Source organism: Bos javanicus, chromosome 2, assembly GCF_032452875.1.
Source record: "Bos javanicus breed banteng chromosome 2, ARS-OSU_banteng_1.0, whole genome shotgun sequence".
NCBI lineage: Eukaryota > Metazoa > Chordata > Mammalia > Artiodactyla > Bovidae > Bos > Bos javanicus.
The window spans coordinates 87,902,547-87,925,178 of NC_083869.1; the positions used below are offsets into that span (position 1 = coordinate 87,902,547).

At 37.7% G+C, this 22,632-nt stretch overlaps 1 protein-coding gene across 3 annotated transcripts in view; it reads right to left on the bottom strand.

Annotated features, from left to right (window-relative positions):
- Nucleotides 1–5,358: 5,358 nt before the first annotated feature.
- SATB2 (SATB homeobox 2) overlaps nucleotides 5,359–22,632 on the bottom strand; it is a 203,190-nt gene continuing 185,916 nt past the window's right edge. For all 3 annotated transcript variants that reach the window (XM_061380931.1, XM_061380924.1, XM_061380939.1), the window contains one exon: nucleotides 5,359–8,525. In XM_061380931.1, coding sequence (XP_061236915.1) covers nucleotides 8,064–8,525 — 462 coding nt within the window. In that variant the 3' untranslated portion in view covers nucleotides 5,359–8,063. The remainder of the gene's footprint in view (nucleotides 8,526–22,632) is intronic.

The window sequence follows — 22,632 nt, forward strand, 5'->3', positions numbered from 1 at the left end:
TGGTGTCTTCATAGCAGATGAGGAAGGAGTATGGATCCGGGAATAGGGGGAGCAAAGAAGGTGCCTGCCACACCTGAGCGAAAAGACAGAAGCTACAGAACACACTGGGATTGAGCGAGAGTGAAGCAGGAGAAGAACAGGGGAGTGGGGTGCCATTCATGTTTAAACAGCTAATTTTGAAGACTTCAGGAGGCTAGTAACCTTTCTCTTTCATTTTCTCTCTCATTTAGAAAGAAAACCATATTATAGCTCTTGACAGGAAGAAGGAAAGAGAAGAAGGGAGGGAGGGGCAGAAAGAGATTTTAATGAGACAGAGTGGAAGAACAGAAGCGGGGGGCGGGGGGGGGGCGGGGCGGCGGAAGGGGCATACAAAAGCAAAAAATAAATAGCACAGTAGCCCTTCAGGCTATAAATTATGTAAAACCATGTCTAATAACATCAGACTTAATCCTACTCTAAAACCCATCTGAAGTGTTTAAAATCATTTATAACATCTTATATCCTGCTTCTCTTTCACTTTTGGAAGTGAGAAAGAAAGGAAGGATTTCTTCTAGATGCTTCTATCTTATTTAATCATAGCAACAGATCTGAGATCTATGAATTATTAACCCCATTGTGGATAACGAAACTGAGGATCTGAAAAATAGCAAGCTGCAAAACTGGTAAGAAATAGACACTAGGATAGCTCACTGCCTTTTCACAATCAACTTGAGAGAGTAAATCTAGAATTTTCTCCTTATCTTTTTCTTGCAGTGGACGAGGAGGATTCCTAGGACTACATAGTCCAAAGTTGCTACAGAGCCTCCCAGGACTCCCTTAGTCTGTACTGTTTTGTGTTAAAACGGGATTATACTTGTTATTGGATAGTGAATAAATTATAGTTCTGTCTTTAATTAATCCATTGCTCTGCACCATTCATTACAGTGCTAATGGAATATTTTTGTAATTATTTCTTCATATATGAAGGTAACACTTTAAACCTTTTAAAATGTCACCAAAGAAACAACTTCTAGATTCTTCTGGGACAGTTTTACTAGCATAGTATGGTGTTTTAGAGAATAGGAGGATTTGTAACCACAATGGCAAGGCAGATCATCAAAAAAGCAAGAGAGTTGCAAAAAAACATCTACTTCTGCTCTATTGACTATGCCAAAGCCTTTGACTGTGTGGAACACAACAAACTGTGGAAAATTCTTAAAAAGATGGGAATACCAGACCACTTGACCTGCCTCCTCCAGGAAGCAACAGTTAGAACCAGACATGGAACAACAGACTGGTTCCAAATCAGGAAAGGAGTACATCAAGTGTATATTGCCACCCTGCTTATTTAACTTATATGCAGAGTACATCATGAGAAATGCTGGACTGGAGGAAGCACAAGCTGGAATCAAGATAAATATCAATAACCTCAGCTATGCAGATGACACCACCCTTATGGTAGACAGCAAAGAAGAACTAAAGAGCCTCTTGATGAAAGTGAAAGAGGAGAGTGAAAAAGTTGGCTTAAAACTCAACATTCAGAAAACTAAGATCATGTCATCTGGTCCCATCGCTTCTTGGCAAATAGATGGAGAAACAGTGAGAGACTTTATTTTCTTGGGCTCCAAAATCACTGCAGATGGTGACTAAAGCCATGAAATTAAAAGATGCTTGCTTCTTGGGAGAAAAGCTATGACCAACCTAGACAGCACATTAAAAAGCAGAGACATTACCAACAAAGGTCCATCTAGTCAAAGCTGTGGTTTTTCCAGTAGTCATGTATGGATGTGAGAGTTGGACTATAAAGAAAGCTGAGTGCCAAAGAATTAATGCTTTTGAGCTGTGGTGTTGGAGAAGACTCTTGAGAGTCCCTTGGACTATAAGGAGATCCACCCAGTCAATCCTAAAGATCAGTCCTGAATATTCATTGGAAGGACTAATCTTGAAACTGAAACTCCAATACTTTGGCCACCTGATGCAAAGAACTGACTCATTGGAAAAGACCCTGATGCTGGGAAAGATTGAAGATGGGAAGAGAAGGGGACGACAGAGGATGAGATGGTTGGATGGCATCACTGACACAATGGATGTGAGTTTGAGTGGTTCCAAGAGTTGGTGATGGATAGAGAAGGCTGGTGTGCTGCAGTCCATGGGGTTGCAAAGAGTTGGACACGACTGAGTGACTGAACTGAACTGAGTGCAGATCAGAAAGGCTTCCTGGAAGAAGTAGTACTCTAACTGATTCTTAAAGTTAACAAGGAAAAGAACACAGGATGGAAAGGAAGAAGAGGGTCAAGTTACCAGAAGTAGCAGCAGGAAAAATGTGCCTTTATATTTATCTTCCTCTTATCTATTATCTTCAACATCCTTTTTGATACCTTCTCTGGCAGAGGCCACCTAACCTGCCTCTTGAGAAACCTATATGTAGGTCAGGAAGCAACAGTTAGAACTGGACATGGAACAATAGACTGGTTACAAATAGGAAAAGGAGTACGTCAAGGCTGTATATTGTCACCCTGCTTATTTAACTCATACACAGAGTACATCATGAGAAACGCTGGACAGGAAGAAACACAAGCTGGAATTAAGATTGCCGGGAGAAATATCAATAACCTCAGATATGCAGATGACACCACCCTTATGGCAGAAAGTGAAGAGGAACTCAAAAGCCTCTTGATGAAAGTGAAAGAGGAGAGTGAAAAAGTTGGCTTAAAGCTCAACATTCAGAAAATGAAGATCATGGCATCTGGTCCCATCACTTCATGGAAAATAGAAGGGGAAACAGTGGAAACAGTGTCAGACTTTATTTTTCTGGGCTCTAAAATCACTGAAGATGGTGACTGTAGCCATGAAATTAAAAGATGCTTACTCCTTGGAAGGAAAGTTATGACCAACCTAGATAGCATCTTAAAAAGCAGAGATATTTACTTTGTCAACAAAGGTCTGTCTAGTCAAGGTTATGGTTCTTCCAGTGGTCATGTATGGATGTGAGAGTTGGACTGTGAAGAAAGCTGAGTGCCAAAGAATTGATGCTTTTGAACTGTGGTTTTGAAGACTCTTGAGAGTCCCTTGGACTGCAAGGAGGTCCAACCAGTCCATCCTAAAGGAGATCACTCCTGGGATTTCTTTGGAAGGACTGATGCTAAAGCTGAAACTCCAATACTTTGGCCACCTCATGCGAAGAGTTGACTCATTGGAAAAGACCTTGATGCTGGGAGGGATTGGGGGCAGGAGGAGCAGGGGATGACAGAGGATGAGATGGCTAGATGGCATCACCGACTCGATGCACATGAGTTTGAGTGAACTCCGGGAGCTGGTGATGGACAGGGAGCCTGGCGTGCTTCGATTCATGGGGTTGCAAAGAGTCGGACACGACTGAGCGACTGAACTGAACTGAACTGGCAGAGGCTGTGAGTTGCTCACCAAATATCCACTCTCCCCTTCTGTCTGGAATTAATAGAACAGCTAGGAACATTTACCACTCTGCCTTGTATTTAAGCATAGGACTTGAAAACATCCCACAAAAGAAAGGGAGTACGCCATTCTTTAGTCCTTCTTCCATCCTGATGTCTGAAAGGTGGGTGTGATGGCAAGGCTCTAGCAATCATCCTGGACCATAAGGAAAAGGGAACACGGGAACATCGGGAGAAGTTGAACTGGAAGGAGTTTGAGTCCCTGACAAATTGTGAAGTCAGATTATCCCAGCAATTTCTTTTATGTAAGAAACAATATTTGTTACTTCTCCCGTTACTACTTTGTAATTTTAAAAATGATATGCAGCCAATCCTAAGGCCATTCTAGCTCACAACTAATGATAAATCTTATTCTCTAAATTATAGCACATGCTTGTACCACTCACTAAACAAATACACATCTGTCTGAGGACAACCATTGGATGACAACTTCACTTTTTATGGATTGATATACATTTCCATTAAATTACAAGCTCTTTGAGGGGAGAGCATTAAATTATACAGTTTTCCTTGTCCCCTCAGTTATTAGCAAGTTATCTGGTTTAGAGTGTATGTTTAATAAATGTTTACTGTGATGATGCCATGCTTGCCCTTTAGAAAAAATGTGAGGACTTTTAAATCTTTATTTAAACCTTTGCAGAAAGGGAAATAACAGTGCAAAGGAAAATATCTTCTCTAAGGCGGAAAAAAAAAAACTCAACCCATAAAGTGATAGCTCTGAGATGACATGACTTAACATATAGTCAGGAAACCTCTGACTTGGTACTTTTGGAGATAAAAGTTGCTAGCACAGACCCCCTCTAAAAGACAAAAGCCAACCCATCCTTGGACAGAGCCTCCCAGCTTTCAGTTTGTCACTCTGGATGAAGTATGACCCCCGAAAATACAACTTCATGAAGGTGGAAAGTATTTGTGTTAAAAGGCAGATTATCTCACACATGCTTTACTTCCATGTCTTCGTCCCAAAGGCAGAATTCATGTACATTTGCATAGACATTTTCATCCTCTATTGAACCTCTAATTTTTCTTTAAAATCTTTAGTGCTCTATAGTATGGGGCTGTCTGCCTTTCCGTAAACCCCCAGTTTCCACAAACTGTCCTCAAAACTTATCTACACAGTTTTGAGCTACATGGCTGTCAAGAATCATGGGGAAAAAGGAAAGTGAAATCGAGGAAAAAAGGAAAGAAAAATTACATCTGTATGTCAACCATGTGCCAAAGACAAAAAGAAAGAAATAAAGAAAGGAAAAAAAGACAGGAAAAACAATTTACAGTATCAAAAGAAAAATAATCACTTTTTAATTGACTTTCTCTTTGTCAGTTCTGATGCTAAGCACTTGCTCCTTCCTTATTAACTTTGGTCTTTTGAGCAATTTTTTCCATTGTGAGCACTTTCTAAAAAATCATTTTCACACATTTCTCAGATACATCAATCCTTCCAGCATTCCTCTATGCTCACATTATGGTACCCAGCTCTAAATATAAAAGACATTTATTATGTCCATTAACCATGGACATATGTGCTCCAAAAGTTTCCTGACATGCAGTCATTTGTGGGTTTTTAATTATAAACAGAAAATATTCACTAGAAAAATAAAGAAGCAAGCCCATAAATATATCTTTATGCACTGAGTTTTGTTTGTATACCACAAAATGTTTAGGCAAATGACTCCCCCAGCTGCCAACTTCAGGATGTGAGCGTGCATACATTTACAAACACACAGAGACGCACATGCATTTTATAGGTACGATTAAATTCTTGCCTTGGTAGGACTCGAACATCTGTCATTGCAGGTACAGCTGTCCTGTAAATAAGGGAATGGAGCTTCCTCACACTCACCAGGTCTCATCCCACATGAAAACTTCAGTGGGAAAGAAGGCAATGCCCAATAAAACACTTGACAAACAAAGTCATATTTTTTGAATGCGTTTTATTTTAACAACCAAAAAATTCTAACAGCCTAACAATGCACATAAGTTAAAAATTAATTATCACTTAGTGATAACAAAGATAGTTGATTTACATGGAAAAAAGAACATTTACAATATGTTAATCCTTATTCACATTGTTGATACCGCAATAAAACACAATTTGTTTTTTCATTTCACAAAAAAAAAAGGGGTGGGGCAGGAAATTGTGCTTTGTCAAGAGGCACTACAAGAGAAAGTTTCTTCTTCCAAATAGATATTATATGACAGATATTGAATAAATAGACATATATGCATTGTAATTCGCAAAGATCTGGCAAGACCACAGGCTAAAATGCCCACAGATTCACTTAGAACCACTGCAAACTTGGCAGTGAAATTAAAAAATAAAAGGCAAGACTTAGCATTGAAAAATACCTAATAAATTTTTGGTTGAAGTGTAAAAGATACCAAATGCGGATGCCATCGAGAGATGAACCACCTTGTAAGAGCTTGGCAAAATCAGTTTCCATTACGTGTACAGAGTGACCTTCAGCAACAGTGTAAGAAGACAATTTGGAAAAGAGTAACTCGGAGATCAGGAAGCAGCAACCACGGACTTTCTGATTAAAGCTGCAGCATACTACAGAAATAGGAAGGATGGGCCCAGGCTTGACTGCAAACCACCATCCTTTTGCAAAGGTATATAACGCTCGTGTCAAGATCATTTTTTAAACACCATTATTTGAAAAAGTACAGGAAAATGTCCCTTTAAAAACTCCAGAGGTTACTGAGCAGCTAGAATTAGCTTGTATTGCAACATGTCTTCTCCCTGTATATCGTAAGTTCTGAGTTAATATCTACAAATAGAGGTTTTTTTTTTTAACTCCGACCTTTTATACCTTTCAAATATATAAATAGTATTAACAGTTATATTACAATGTTTGTGTAGTAAACAGAAAATAACTTTCAAAGTGATATTGCATGAGGTCTTTGACAAGGTTGCATGAGAGCACAACTCTTAAAAAAAATCCAACTGTGTGGGACTGTTTGATGGCCACCTTAAATGGGTTAGGTTCGATTGGCCAGTCCTGAAGGTGAGGTCTCCTCTTGCAATGACTAGAAGTAGCAGTGGGAAGTAATGGTTTCTGATGGGAAGCTAAAGGCGGTGGGAGAACTATAGTAGATTGCAGCTTTAATGCTCATTCCCTTAAACAGCCAGTCGGCATTAGTTCTGCTTTACGTAAGGTAACTGCTATGTAGGTGACTGGGAAAATGTTTCAGTTTATGACAAGTAGGCGATTCCACTGAAATTGCTTTGCTTACTCTATTGCTTGGAGCTGCACAATGATTTAAAAACAGGTTTTCGTTAGGGCTGCTCCCATAGCAGGGAAGGGATGAGGTGCATGAGAGCAAGGACTAAAAATGTCTGGTTAAGTGGATGGAATGTATACGAAGAAGAAGACGCCCAAAGTGAAACAAAAATGAGAAACATCTCTTGGGAGCTGGAGGGACGGGGATTTATTTGAGAAGGAGCCCCTTTACCTGGGCAGCAACTTCTTTTCTAACTTAACATTACATTGAACTATTTTCTATTTAAAAAAAAAAAAGAAAAGTAAAAGAAAACAGCAACAATAAACAAGTTAAAATGAGCAGGCTTATTAATTTTAAGATCTGAAGCCACGAGCAGGTAAATAAATTTCACAATAAAATGTGGCTCATACTGTGAATTCCATTTGTCTGATGTCAAAATGTCATTTTATCGAGGCTGCACTAATAAACGAGTTTTCTCTGCACTGAATTTCAGCTTCACTCGTTTGGAATTCCACAGAAATGCACCTGTTCACTACAGTAACAACAAGTTGAGTAACGGAACACATCGAGTCATTTAAGTGTGCATTGTGTCTTTAAGATTAATGTGACTGGTATCATTTTAAGGTGCCCTGATTTTTTTTTCCACTTTATTCTTCTTTCTTTCTTTTACTTTTTTTGGCAGTGTTGATTTATTTAGTTAAATACATACCTCAAAAATTACCCATCAAGCTGCCAGATAGGAAGCCATAGAATTAAAAAAAAAAAAAAATCAGGGACAAACACAGAAAATAAATAGGAATTCAAAAATAAGTCACCCCACCCTGAGAGCAGGCCGCAGTTTATCAAAAAGCCAAAGCGACTCACTGTGAAGTGGTTTGTTTTTTTTTTAATACATAAACAAGTCTCTTCTTTAAGAACTCATTTCACAGTCTATTCTTTCGGATTGTAAAGTTCTCTGTCCCATGCAATTTAATATATATATGTAAATATATAGATATATACATATACATATACACACACACTTGTAGCTTCCTTCATTTATTTCATAGGTCTTTTCATCTGGGAACTTGCCTGGTGTCTCTTCCATAAGTGCAAGGATAATGAAGGCAGAGTCTCCTGTGATTATAATGACTACGATCCAGTCCATTGTAAAGCATAACACTTTAGTGTCTTTGCCAAGGCGATGTCTGATTCGGAAATACTGAACTTATTCAGTCTACAGGTGTATCCTGTGCAACAAAGAAATGTCAAAAAAAAAAAAAAAAAGGAAGGAGAACAAAAAGACCAAAAAAGACAAAAATAAAATAAGGCAAAAAAAAAAAGTTTTCAGAGAAACTAAAACAGAAAATCCTTGGACCGGTGTATTGCTTTGCCTGATTGGAGTTCACATTATCTCTGGTCAATTTCAGCGGGTGCGGCCTTACTTTTTTCCGCATTCTCCTCCTCAGCCTCCACTTTGTACATCTCCTCCGAGCCTTCCTCACTGTCATTCTCTTCTGACTCCGTCAGCAGCTCCTCGTCCTTATACTCGGCCACATCTACTGCCGAGCCCAGGTGTTCCTTGAGCTTCCCATGATGTTTCACGTGGTACCGCTGGTTCTGGAAGAACTTGATGATGGTGTGTTTGGGGAGATCCAGCTGAGCAGAAAGAGTATGGATAGCTTCCTGATCAGGGTAGAGGCCCACATCATGAATGAAGCTTTGGAGGATACCAAGGGCTTCCAAAGAGATCTTTGTACGAGACCGAGGCTTTTTGGCACAACTGTCTTCGGTCGGAGGAGGTGGTGGGGGTGCTTCTTCTCTGGGAGGAGAGCTCTCCTTGGCTGGCTGAGACTGCTGTCTGTGAAGGACCTGATAATTAAAAAAAAATAATAATAATAACATTTGATTCACTATTTCACCTTTCAAAAGCCATCATTCTTCTGAAATACATGTTGTCTGCTTAGCATTTTAGTAATGCATAGTCATTGTAAGTTCAGGTCTTCTGAAAACTTAACTGAATTTCTGGAGATTAAGAATCTCATCTACAAAACAAGAGGTTAATAATAGTAATGTTTCCATTCTGAGGCACAAAGAAGTTAAGTCACATGTTGCCCAAGGTTATTCAAATTCAAAGGGTCTGGCTCCAGGGTCTTGCTGTTAACCAGTATGATGTGCCACCTCTCTGGAGCCCAAGGACAAAAAACTGGACCCAGAGGAAAAGTGGAGGCTCTGCAAATGAGATCACATGAATTCACGTCCCGATTCTTTCACATAGCTGGGTGTCTCTGTGCAAGACACTAAACATCTTTAAGCCTCAATTTCATCATATATGAAAGAAGGATAAGACACTAGCTTCCTAGGGATATTGTAAGGATTAAATGACATATTGCATGTAAAGAACAGTGCCTGCCTTAAACCAGAGGTTGACAAACTTTTTCAGCAAAGGGCCAGGTAGGAAATATTTTAGCCTTAGCAGGGCCTCACCATCTCTGTTGCGATGTTTCAGTTCTATCTTTATAATGTGAACATACACAAATGAGCATGGCTATGTTGCCATAAACTTTATTTATAAAAACAAGAGGTAGCTTGTATTTGGTTCATGGGCCAGAGTTTGTTCACCTCTGGCTTAGACCAAACATCCAATAAATGATGTCATTATTATATCAGCCTCATAAATTATTCTTGAAGTATAACACAGGAATAGTATTTGAGTCAGAAAATTAATACTCCATTAGGAACAACTTAAATTTATTTTCTTTTAACCTTGATCTTAATCCTTAAACAATAATGGTTTTTTAATATATATATATATAAACTTACAGCTTTTTATTAAATTATGAACTTTAGATGACTACTTTATACTCATAAATGGACCTTCTCAATATCACTAATATCAAGGAGACAGCAACGCCTGGTGTCTTGAAGGGAGACCTTGGTTTCCTGCCCAGGAACTGCACCTGGTTAGCCTGGGTGAAAACCAAGAATCCTAGCCACTAGTCCACCACTGAGGCTAGAGAACAAACTAGTCACCCTTTGTTTTGCAGCTCACTTCCTTTTTTGTTGTTGTTGTTGTTATCCTTCATGTCAAGGCTTTCTAGTTGTAATTAATTTAAATTTCTCTTTCATTTCTACCTATTCCCCACTCAAAAATAAAACAAAACTAGTATTTAAAAAAAAAATTTCTAGACCCAAGTTGGAGCCACTCCTGCCTGGTGCCACATCAGCAGACTGAACTTTCATGTGGCTGGCTGTAAATGCTCTGCTTGACCAGAATCACAGTATCCATTCGGCCCATCCCCGAATGCAACGTCAGCTCTGGGCTCTATACTTACTTCCTTGTTCTTTGATCTAAATAAAGTCAGACATGCAATCCCCACCAATCACGTCCTGTCTTCTGTGTTGCCACTTCCATTGCTCTAAAATGACGCCCCAAATCCCTCCAGAACGCTGCTCCACTGCTTGTGAGGAACTGTAGCCCCATCCATGGACTGTCTCCCTTGAATAAAGGGTATCAAACTCATCACTACATTGCATTAGTTTTGTCATTTGACACTAGCTGTGGTCAGTCACTCAGTAGTGCCTGACTCTTTGTGACCCTTTGGACTATTGCCTGGCAGGCTCCTCTGTCCATGGGATTGTCCACGCAAGAATATTGGAGTGGGTTGCCATTTCCTCCTCCAAGGGATCTTCCCAACCCAGAGATCAAACCACCTCTCCTGTGTCTCCTGCGTTGCAGGCAGATTCTTTACGGCTGAGCCATCAGGGAAGCCGCATTTGACACCAGTTGGGCAAACTTATTCTTGATCTTCGTAACTGCTTTTACAACATCCTCTCTGCATGAAATAGTTTCCCATTTTAATATTTACTTATGAACTTCTTCAATCTGACTAATCTTCACATCTTGCAACATAAGCAGCTGCTGCTGCTGCTGCTGCTAAGTTGCTTCAGTCATGTCCGACTCTGTGCGCAGTGCTATGTAATTAAAAAGCTATCATGAAGGTCCCCATGACAAGTATTCTATCAATGTCAAAGGCAAACACTGTATTTCCTCCACTCAGATCAGTGTCTAACTTCCTGGATCACCCCCCGCCCCAAGACCTTTAAGAATAGTGAGTTCACTTTTTCAAAAACACATGTTTCTCTTTTACCATTCTCTCCTATTTTACATGGCCTTTTCCATGTTAGAGTAACAAATTAAACATTTTCCAGAGTTCAAGTGAACTCAGTCCAATCAATGCATAAGCAACATGTCTAGTTACACTAGAGTATCACTGCTACCACCACCGCCACCCTCCCCACACATTACCCTAATGACCCATTTTTTAGGCTACAAAATACCAGCATCAGAGCAAGCATTTAAGAAAAAAATCTCTGCCATCTCTCCTAGTCTCAGGGACTATTTGATGAAAAACTAATTTTTCAATGATGTGAAAACATCAGTCTTTTCTATAGAATTTAATAGCTATTAGGGCAGATGAAATTGTTACTTGGGTAAAAAAAAAAGAGGATGAAATTTTTAATCATTCATAAACAAATAACAATAAAAGGATAATCAAATGCACATAAGAACACCCATCATAATAGTTGATGGCCGGTGGCAGAAAGAAATCTAAAACAGAGGACCATAAAACGGTGGCACTAAAGGCCCATATAATGTTGACCAATTAAAATGAATGTTCTTGGCATTTTCTTTACCACTTTCAACTAAGAGTAAACTCATGTGGTCTGCTGTGGTGAGCTGGCATCAGCAAAAAAGTGAGAGCTCCATTACTTCAATGTCCTAATTATAGCCACAGGGAGAGGAAAGCTGCGTGGTGGGCCTGCGTGTTCAGGGCAGCTTTGACAGCAGGAAGATATTTGCTCCAAGGTTGTAATCTGGGTAGCCTGAGCACTGTAATAAATAAACCTCCATGTCAACAGGTGAGGGTTTTTTGTTTGGTTGGGGTTTTTTTTTTTTTTTTTTGGATATGAAAGAATAAGAGAGAGACTGAAATTACGCAGGGAATATGTACTCATAGAACATGTACACTCAAGCACAGGACCTCCTTTTAGAGCAATTGCGTTAATTGGAAAACAAAAGAGAATTAAAATGCCCCATTTTCTAAATTATGCTTGCCTTCTGTAGTAAAAGTCAGCATAACGGTTCCATTTAATTAAATAATTAGATTGGTTCTTTAGGGGTTTTCCATTGTGCATTGGTTAGATTTAAAGAGATTTTCCAAAACTATTCTTTGAAGTTACTCTAATCTTTCTGCATGATAGGGTTTGTTCTTCTCCTGAGGTCCCACCAATTGGCCTATTTTCCCTCCCCTTCTAACTTTGAACCTAGCAGTAGTAACGCACGAATAGAGAGAAGCCACAGATGGAATGGGAAAACAATGATCATAGTAGCTACCACTAACTGAACGCTTACTCTGTGCCAGGCATTTCTAAGAACTTTACATGGATTAACTCATTTAGTCCTCACAGTTCCTTGTGAAGGTGCTACTTGAATCAATAACAACCTGGAAACATGGAGCATTTCAAGAGCACCCTCAAAGTTGGAAACTTTAAACATAGGGAGCAGTCAGTCTAAGAAAGTAGGTTTCCAAGGAACAATGACAATGTCACTGCCCTCATAGGAGAGGAAGATCTTTTTCAGAGAAATAATAGCAATAGAAATGATCTACAAAGAGAGATCCTGGGTTAGTTCAATACTCTACATTGAGTTGGAAGGCATAACAGTATTTGCATGAAGGTTAAATGATATTTCTAGCATCTTTGACCAGATAGGAAAGAGTACATTGTGCATAATATCTGAGACAAAAAGAGTCCCAAGTCTCAACTATCTTTAGTCTCCTGAAATGTTCTGATTACTCCAGGCAGAGAGTTGCTTATTGTCTGTAGATAATTTTTAGCAAAAGCACTGCCTACATTTCCTCACCAGCCACTTGTAGTAGCTCATTACTATGACAATCAGGGAGTTCCTACTGTCGTGCAGCACTTCTTCCAATGGTGTGAATACTCTGCACAAAAGTAGAGGAGAGCCAAAAGACGGAGATGGCAGGCCAAACTCTCTTCCCAAATCCTCCCTCTAAACCGTAGGATCAAGTCACCTCTTCATAGGACTGATTTCTGAACTCCCACTTGACTAAATTTTGGTTTGTCTGTCTGAACTTTTCAGAGATATTTGAAATTCCTTGTGTGTTAACTAGAATGACTCAAGTTTGGTTCCTGTCCCCAGCCAGCACCCTGAGTAACTCTAGCCTGAGGCTGTGTCACTGATTCCTGCTGGATGGACTACACACCATCCCGTTCCTCAGATCATCTGACAATGCAGGTATATATTTCTGGCTGATTGACTTTTTGAAACCACAAAATTTACAATTATTTCAACCAAGACAGAGAATGCCCTGCCAACTAAACAGAGATATGCTCTTTCCTAACAAGTTCTTTCCAAACCCAGATGATTGTTTTCTGATATATTTTTTAAAAGGTAAGTATGATAGAGCAGCTACCCAGATAGTTACATAAATCTGCCCAAGTCTGCACATTTTCCAGCCTCATCCTTTTTCCCCTTTTTAAAAATGGGCTCAGAAGCTGACCTTTGTACTCCTAAAGTCCATCATCTCTCTTCACATGATTTTCCCAAATAACAGAATATATCATTCTGTAAAGATAGCTATCCATCCCTTTTCTCATGACCTTTGCAAACTGAAGCCTGACAATTCATCCCAGTTCATTTTGGTTTGGATTTTTCTCCATCACAATTGAGCTTAATCTGGTCAGCAATTCATTTCTGATAATTTCTACAAAAAGAGTTTTAAAAGGTTTATTTGAAAGTCTTCTTCTATTTCTTTTTTTGTATCTTCTATTGTTATTTTTAAAATATAATGATGAGGGTTCATAGCAGTGAAATATCTAGGCAGCTTCAATAATAATAATAATATTAATAATAGATGGTGGCATTAATGTAAAGTTATTATGAACCTAAACATTGGCCTAAATCTATAAATGCATTTTATTTTCACAATAATCCTAGACTAGGTATTTTTACTCCATTCATGATGAGAAAACTGGGATTCAGAGAGTATAGGTAATTTATGAGAGGTCTCATAGATTCTAATTAGCAGGACTGGGAATCTAAAACATATCTGATTTTAAATCCCATGTCTGTAAACATGCTGTTCTCCCGTCTTCTATGAGCAAGATCGCATGGGAAAACCGAGCAAAGGCTCCAGAGTAGAAGAGATAGACTGTAAATAAGATATCAGGCAGTAATAAACACTATCAGCAAAAATAGAGCACAGCATATGGAGAAGAACTGGGGGGAGATGACGTTATTTTAGATTCAGTGATTCAAGGAAGGCTCCCTAAGGAGGTGGCATTTGAGCAGAAGCCTGCAGGAAGTGAGGACCTAGCCATGAAGATGGGCATCCCAGACAGAGAAAAATAGCAAATGAACACGCTAGGAGGAAGAAGTACACTCAGTGCATTTGAAGAACATCGAGGGAGGCAGCAAGTTAAATCTGTGCCACCAAGTACAGCAGCTTACTAGCCACACACAGCTACTGACATCTAAATTCATTAAAACTGAAAGAAGAAAAAACACTTAGCTCTCTCAGGCACACGAGCCTTATTTCCAGTGCTGGATATCCACACTGTACAACACCACACTGGACAGCACAGATATTGCACATTTCCAACAGCAGCATTGTCATTGCCATCATAGGGCATGGCATCAGACAGCCCTCCGCTAGACAGAAATGACAAGTGAGGGGTGGTCAGGGCCAGAGCCGGAGCAGCGGGGCCTTGGCATTCTACTATCAGGGTGAGGGAAACCCTTACTGTGATCTATAATCATATCATCTGATCTACCCCAAAACACAGTAGGACTTGAAACTACCACTATCACTAGAGAGAAGAGAAATATTCCTGCATATATATATATATAGTAAGGAAAAGCTCACATATATAACTGGACTTTCAATACAGTATCACAAATAGCAATACTATCATCAAAACAATCAGAAGGATGCATTGGCACTGCTATCCTCAAAAGAATGGTTAATTTACATTTAACTGATGACTGCCTTCTCATCAGAAGTGTTTATCATGTCTAAAAGAAATTATGTTTAAAACCATAGACCTTGGGTTAAAAAAGTAAAAAAAAAGAATTCATTTTTTTGGAGTGTCTATAATAACTGGACCTAGCAGTCTACAAAGCTTTCTAATAAGGAGTCCTATCTCTAACAGTCAAGTGTTGATGAATAAGTTATGAGTAGAATACAATCAAATAGAAATGTAAAAGTTTAATAAGTGTGTTCTTATTTATTCACTGAAATCTCTTTGGGCTGAAATATGACATACATATATATAAATGAACAGGAACACAGCAATGAAGAAAGGAAGGCTGTGAATATATTCAAAAGAGATATCAACTTCAAAATAAAGCCCAACACCTCCTTGCCCAGTAACAAAGCGCAATAAGGATATATGTTGTTTTTCTGCCTTAGAGATGGAAAATTTTAAAAACACAAGGACAAAATGGTACCATGACAAAGACTGACTAAGAAAGATAAAGCAGCTCTTCTTAAACTGCTCAGTGTTCAAATAGATTTTGAAGGCCTCAATGAAAACCAGCTGGGAGCCATGTGTAAAATATAATGGCTTTTGCCTGCAGGGAAGGAAGTGAGATCCTGAATGATTAAGTTTAGGAAAGTATATAATTCACTGTATCATTATGGGGTGAACTGGATTACTTATAATATGCCAAGACTTTGTGGTCTTTTTTATATAGAGAAAATGAGAAATTATTAAGGAGGTGACTATAGAGGGTGGTTGATCTAGTGGGGTAATAGGTAATGGGTTAAAATGGGCTCCCAGGTGGCCGCATCCCTCTCTCTCTGACAAGCCTCACCCGCAGGAGTGAGAGTGTCGCCAGAGCTTCATGTTGTCCATGGTGGTGAACATCAATAGGAGATGACTTCTAACTGCATTTGAGTCAATAACAGAATTCTTTTTACTTGTTTAATTTTACCTCATTTAAAATAACAGAATGTTGACAAAAATAACAGAAGGTAAAATAGTTTATCCAAAGAAGGAAAGCATTCTTCTACTAAAAATTCTGAGAAAGTATACTTAACAGGCAATAAGAAAAACTGGTTAGAACAACTGGAAAGCCCTCATGCATAACTCAATTAGAATTTGTTAAATGAATGAGTCAGTGCTGCTATTTTTAAAGTATACTATATATAAAAAAATATAACTGAGATATTTGTCTTAAATTTCAAATTTTCCCTTTTTTTTCAAAATCAGCATCTAAGACTTTTAATTTTGGCTCAAAACTCAATGGGGGAGAATTTAGCATTAGTAATTAATAATTAATGTAACTATCATACGTCTCTCTCATCTGTTGGACTGTGAGCTACACAATGGCACACCTAAGTGCTCAGTGCATCTTTCTTCTGCTGTACTAGATTAATCCATATTCTCTCTTCCTTTAATTGCAGGCCAGTTACTATTTTTGTTCTGTGCAACTTACTTTTTCTTGCTATTATTCATCTTTAGCAAAACTATGCTTTAAAGTAAAGAAACCATTACTCATTACAGGAACTTATATCTAACAATTTGTTTGTCTTTACCATTTTGTGTGTGTGTGTGTGTTAAAATCAGCTCCAGGGCACTGCATAATCCTTAAGGTTGCTTTTATATAAAAGTTGTTAGCAGGAGTTGTGAGGTTACAAAGTTCTGGTTTTGCATCCAGTCTTCATCCTAAAAAGCACGTCTGCTTACTAGCTGTGCAACTCTGAACAAGTTACTTTCTCAGAACCACAGTGTTTATTAATCTATAAAATCTTCCTTGCAGTTTTATAAGGATTAAGAGAGATAACACACTTCTGTGACATACCTAAGTAAAATAGTTCTCATGAGAAAGAAGTGAAGTGAAAGTCACTCAGTAATGTCCAACTCTTTGCAACCCCATGGACTGTAGTCTGCCAGGCTCCTCTGTTCATGGAATTCTCCAGACAAAAATACTGGGGTACATAGCCATTCCCTTCTCCAGGGGATCTTCCCAACCCATGGATAGAACCTGGGTGTCTTGCATTGCAGGCAGATTCTTTACTGTCTGAGCAAAGAGCATTTGTGCAACTGTGTGAGTTGAGAGCTGAACTAGCACCTTTGTAATGAAATAAATATCATTTTTATTTGAAATAACAACCAACAGGCATACCATAGTTATTCAGACTTAGGTTTGTGGCAGACATTCTCTTAAAAATGAAGTAAGCCTGTTGATTAAAAAAAAAAAATCTGTACAATTTGTTGCCAATGATTAAATTTTACCTTCCCAGCAAAAATAAAAAAATTGGAAAACTTGTAGTTTCCACTAAAAACTTAGTTCCCCTATACTTAAATACCTCCCTGGTGATACTGGTGATGATTCAAGAATTTTTTAAAAATATGTCATACAATGAAATGTGTCAATATTTAGAAGATCTGCATAACTCACTACATCAATATTTTATAAATATTGATATTATAAAATTATGAATAGGTAAAATACTTATTCAAAGTAAAAGGCAGACAAATTAATTATAATGTAAAAAAAAAAGAAAGTTCACTGATATCATTTTAGATTCCACTCTGCAACTAACCTTTAAGAAATGACCACTTGTAGAGTTTTGTATCAAAAAAGAAAATCATAATTTCCCGGAAAGGCTATTAAAATATGCCTTCCTTTTCTAATTACATGTCTGTGTGAGGCTTGCTTTTCTTCAATTACTTCAACCAAACTATAAGCTACACTTTGTATCAGAATGAATACAGAAATAATTATGATAATCCAGAGGTCTTCCATTAAGTCAGACGTTAAAAATATTTGCAAAAATATATTTAAAACAATGTGACTCTTCTTATATTTTTTGGGGGGGGATACAGTGATCTTCATTAAAATATATCATTTATACACATATTATTTATAGTTATTTTCAAAAAAATAAACATTTAAGTTTTCTCAGAACTAATTTCTAATATGATAAGTATTGATATGCACATTATTGGAGTCCTTAATAGGAATAGTGAAAGGAGATCCCAATACTTAAAAGTTTGAAAACTCTATACCACATAAATCATACTGAATATATAGCTGTGTCTTAGCCCTAATGAAAACTAAACCATTTACTAGAAAACTCAAAATGGATCTTAGAGTTAAAAACATCCTGACCTGAATTCAGTCACCTAGGAAGGTATTAGAGAACGAGTGTAGGAGAAAGTACACAGCATTATGCTTTGCCTCCTGAGTTTATCATTCAGAGACATTTTCACAGGCAAAACAGATCTGCCTAGATGTACAACTCAGCACTATTTCTAACTTCAAATGGTGTTACTTGAGTTGGTTCTTATGGTTGTAATTTCACATTCTAACATTATAAGACTTATTAAAAACTATGGTTTAGTTTTGTTGCCTTTTTTTTTTTTTTTGGATTATACAGTATCCTAAGGTCAAAACTCAGGAAATCTGTTATTAAAAAAAAAAAAAAAACAGTATCCATGAAGTGATGACAAATTGCAGACTACAGGTGTTAGATTACATTTTGACTCCAGGCAGGTTTAATTTAAGTTGGTCTCCTTTTACAATTGCTCTTAGCACATACAGCTATTGAAGGGGATTTGGGGAGGGGAGGAAGGGGGAAGAGAGAGAATAAGAACTAAAAAAAAAAAAAAAAGAGTAGTGCTCAATAAAAGAAGACCATGTCAAGAGAAATCAATACAAACAAGCAAAATGGTAGGAAGTCTGACATGGAAATATGTGTTCAATTTCATCCAGCCTTAGTCTGAGTTTCCTTTAATATTGTAACCAAGATGGCACTGGAACATCGTGTATGTTTTTAATGCAGTTTAATAACTGTTTATCAAAATAAACACTTTGGTCAAAGATAAAAGCATAAAAACACTATGACACAATAATCTGTTAAAACAAACTTGGGGGTTTAGAGGAAGCATAGTTCTTAAAACAGCCTTTGGCTTATATCATTTCCTCTTTAGTAACAAATTGAGAACAACTATACCAACAACTTTGGTATGGTTTGGGTTAAAAAAAAATGTGTTGTAGTTCTTAATCTGACTATACTGAGTGGCCACAGTCTGCAGACTCTAGAGGTAGCTGGGCGAGCTGCTTTTCTAATACAAGGAGATGAGCTGATAGCAAATTAAGCAGGGTCAAGATGAGGAGCTGTATTCCCATCAAATAGACTCCATGACACATAAAAAGCAAATCTCTCTCCTATTAGAATGCAAAAGAGATAAAACATAGGCATATACTGAACCTATAAGCAATGAAAACTTTTCCTTCATCAGTGTCACATGATACATAGGTTTATTTGATAATTTAGGACCTAAAATGACCAAAATCATTCCACAAACTGTTCATGGGATAATTCAGGAAGAGTAGATTCTTCAGGATGGTCCAGGCTACAACCCTGTGTCTTTCTTCCTAGGAGAAATCATCCCTCAGCTCATCCACCCAAGCCCCATTTGCCTGACACCCATGAGTGTTCATTTCCCCCTGTTCCCTATACTTCTACCACTGTTCACAATGTCATCTCAAAACACAAAACTCTGCCTAAAAATTAACAGGGAAGGCCTATCTTTTGAAGATCAGATTCACGTTACAGGTAATGTTAAAGAGTCTTTGAAAGTGAAAATCGCCCAGTTGTGTCCAACTGTTTGTGACCCCATGGACTTATACAGTCCATGAAATTCTCCAGGCCAGAATACTGATTGGGTAGCCTTTCCCTTCTCCAGGGGATCTTTCCAACCCAGGGATTGAACCCAGGTCTCCTGCATTGCAGATGGATTCTTGACCAGCTGAGCCACCAGGGAAGCCTTTTGAGTGAAAATGAGTAAAGAGTAACATGACATGACCAGAGCTGACAGTGACCTATGGTATTCTGATTTCTAAATGCCTGCATGGTGTGTTCATTGGTATAGCTGAGTGACTTTTGCACCAGCATGGATGAAAGAAGAGCTCTTAAGTTAAGTTAAAGATAATGAAGAGTGTAAAATGCTAGGATGAATTGAGTACCTGGAATTCATAATGTCATTAAAAGAACCAAACTAGAAATTCATGACACATCATCAATGGCAAAAGGGCGAGAGAGAAAGGTTCAGGATAAGAATGATCCATTAGAATTATTAAACAGTTAATCCAGTTAGCTAAATAATTCTCAAGTGAAGTAAAATGCAAATCAAATGAAAACAACCTTTTGAAAAGCCAGTGATGCCTGACCCAGTGAGCGCTGGACTTTGAGTTTTTAAAACAGATTCAAGCTTATAAGAATAGAATGCATTATGGAGCTCAGCTTTATTGCATTTCTCAGATATTACATTTTTTTTAAAAAACAGACTGAAAGTTTGTGGCAACCCCACATTTTCAGATGATGGGTAGGAATTTTTTAGCTATATTTTTAAATTAAGGTATGTACATTTTTTTAGACAAAATCCAGTGCATGCTTAATAGACTACAGTATGGTGTGAACATCATTTTCATATGCACTGGGGAACCAAACAAATTTGTGGGACTCACTTTGTTGTGACATTTGCTTTATCATGGTGGTCTGGAACTGAACTGGCAATACCTCTGAGTTATGCTTGTACAGAAACTGTTTCAGGTGAAGAAATTTCATCTAACAAGCTTAATCAGAGCAGAGTTTCAATTACTTTTAAGTGAAAACATGTTAAGTTAAAGAAGGTAGAAAATAGATATATTTTACAAGAGTAGACATCATGTAGCCAGCCAAGAGCTCTGTCAATGAAGACCTAAAATAATGATTCCTGAGGAAAAGTATTAGGGTCAAAATTCAAACCACTTTCAAATATCTTACTATTTAGAAATCTGGTGACAAAAATAACTGGAAAACACCTATTGGTAAAGAATGACTTAGAAACAAAGATGACATGGAGGAAAAGGATGTGTACACTTTAAGTTAAAGGATCTCAGTAAATTATATAGGCTTCTTGAACTAAAGTATCATCCTTCCTGATTTACACAGATTGTATGATGTGACTTGGGGATCATATGATAAATTTAATTATTCAAATCCTACAGTTAGTATATATTGAAGTGGTTCACTATGCTTTGGGCTTGTTTCTTAAAAACGATAACAAACTATTCTCACAATAACAATGGATTCTGTTGTATTTATTCATCAGATGAGAAAATGTATACACAAAATTGAACTCTGATCTACATATTACAAATCCCTGTCTAGCACATAACAAACATGGTCTTGCTGCTGTTAGCTGGAAAATACAAAAATTATTTTGTTTAAAAGTTTTGAACAAAAATTCATTTTAGCATGAATAAACATCTTCTAATTAAAATATAAAAATAACACCAGAAGTGACAGAGGGAACTATTCGGTGTTTCCAGTTTATGATTAAAAGTGAAGACAAACAAGGAACAATTATATCACGGAGAAGTTCCTCTCCCAAATGTTAATTTTTAGTAGGTAACGAACAAATTTTTACTTTTTCTATCTTTGGTTATCATTTAAAAAAAACAATATACCCAATTCTGTCAAAATCTGCAGCAGAAGAAGATTTTTATCCTGACAGAACTCAGCCAAGACTCAGCTTACGATGAAAATTCCCCGTAATTGTAATAGCGTGAGTGACACAGCAGTTACGTTGCATTCCAGCTTCTCAAAGAAGAGAGCTTAAATTATTTAAGGAAAAGGGGTGTTTAGATTAGATTCTTTACTTCAGGGCAAAAATAAAAAAGAAGGTAATCCAGGTATTTGAGGTCTCACATGGGGCTGTTTAGAATCCTATGATAGGCCGCATTTTCTGTATGATTTTTACATGTGGGGCACTCAGAAGTCAGAACAATCTGACAGTTATGGTTAGTGAAAATATTAGATGTTCACCAATAAAACACTACCTCAGCATATTTTTGCTTTCTGGATGTAACCACTTAATAACAGGACTTGAGAAAATGGCACTGTGTGAATCAAACACATAAAAGGACAAATATTCCTTTTATAGAAAGCAAATCTTAAGTAGTGCATTATAATCAACCACTCTGGTAAAAGGCAAAGTATCTAGAATTACCACACCACGGACATAGTATGGTTTATCATATCGTAACGTCCAAACGGGGTAAACAAAGTCAAATGATCAAAGAAGCGTTTTCTCCTCAGTGAGGTAAAAGCCACCGATCTAGAGAGTGTCAGCAAAGATTCCTTGTGGCTTAGCAAAGAAAAGGTGTCAAAGGAGAGCTTATCAAATATAGCCTTTAGTTTTCAACTTCACTTAATTTCATCAGAGACTGGCTTCCTTGATATTATTTTCTTTCAAGAAAAAAAAAAAAAACACGGAAAAATTAAATCATGTGAAGTAAAACATCCAGAAGGTTAATTCTAGAGTATTCATTTAAATTTGAAACCACATTTAATTCATTATGAGGATAGTGGTTTTACATTTTCCACATTGATGATCTTAGTAACCAGGTATGGAGAAACTTCTGCTTCTAAAATTCGTGGTAAGTACACCAGGTGAGACATGGAAAGCAGACAGGGTGAGGCAGTCTTATTCTGACTGTGGTTTACTCAAGAAAATAAATCTTTGTCTCCCAGGGTACCAAGGATGGTCACTGGGAAAAGAAATCCCAGTTCCTGACTCCCTGGGGCAAAGTAACTGGATCGGCAATTCCTTTTCCCACAAGAAAGATGTCAGTTTCCAAGTTGCAGATGAACCATTATATTCCCATGAGACCAGTCATGCAGCATCCTTATCTACCCAGCTTCACAAAGCAAGTCCGATTTTGTCTCTGTGCCATGTTGCATTGGCTTTTCTAAGCATATTTGCTTATCCTGTGTAGGTCGTCCTCAGAAACTAGAACTGTAAAGTCATTATACTTCCAAATGTGAAGCTGCTTAGGGGTGGATTTAATTTAATAGCTGAAAACTCAGTGCAAAACAAACACACTTACAACTGA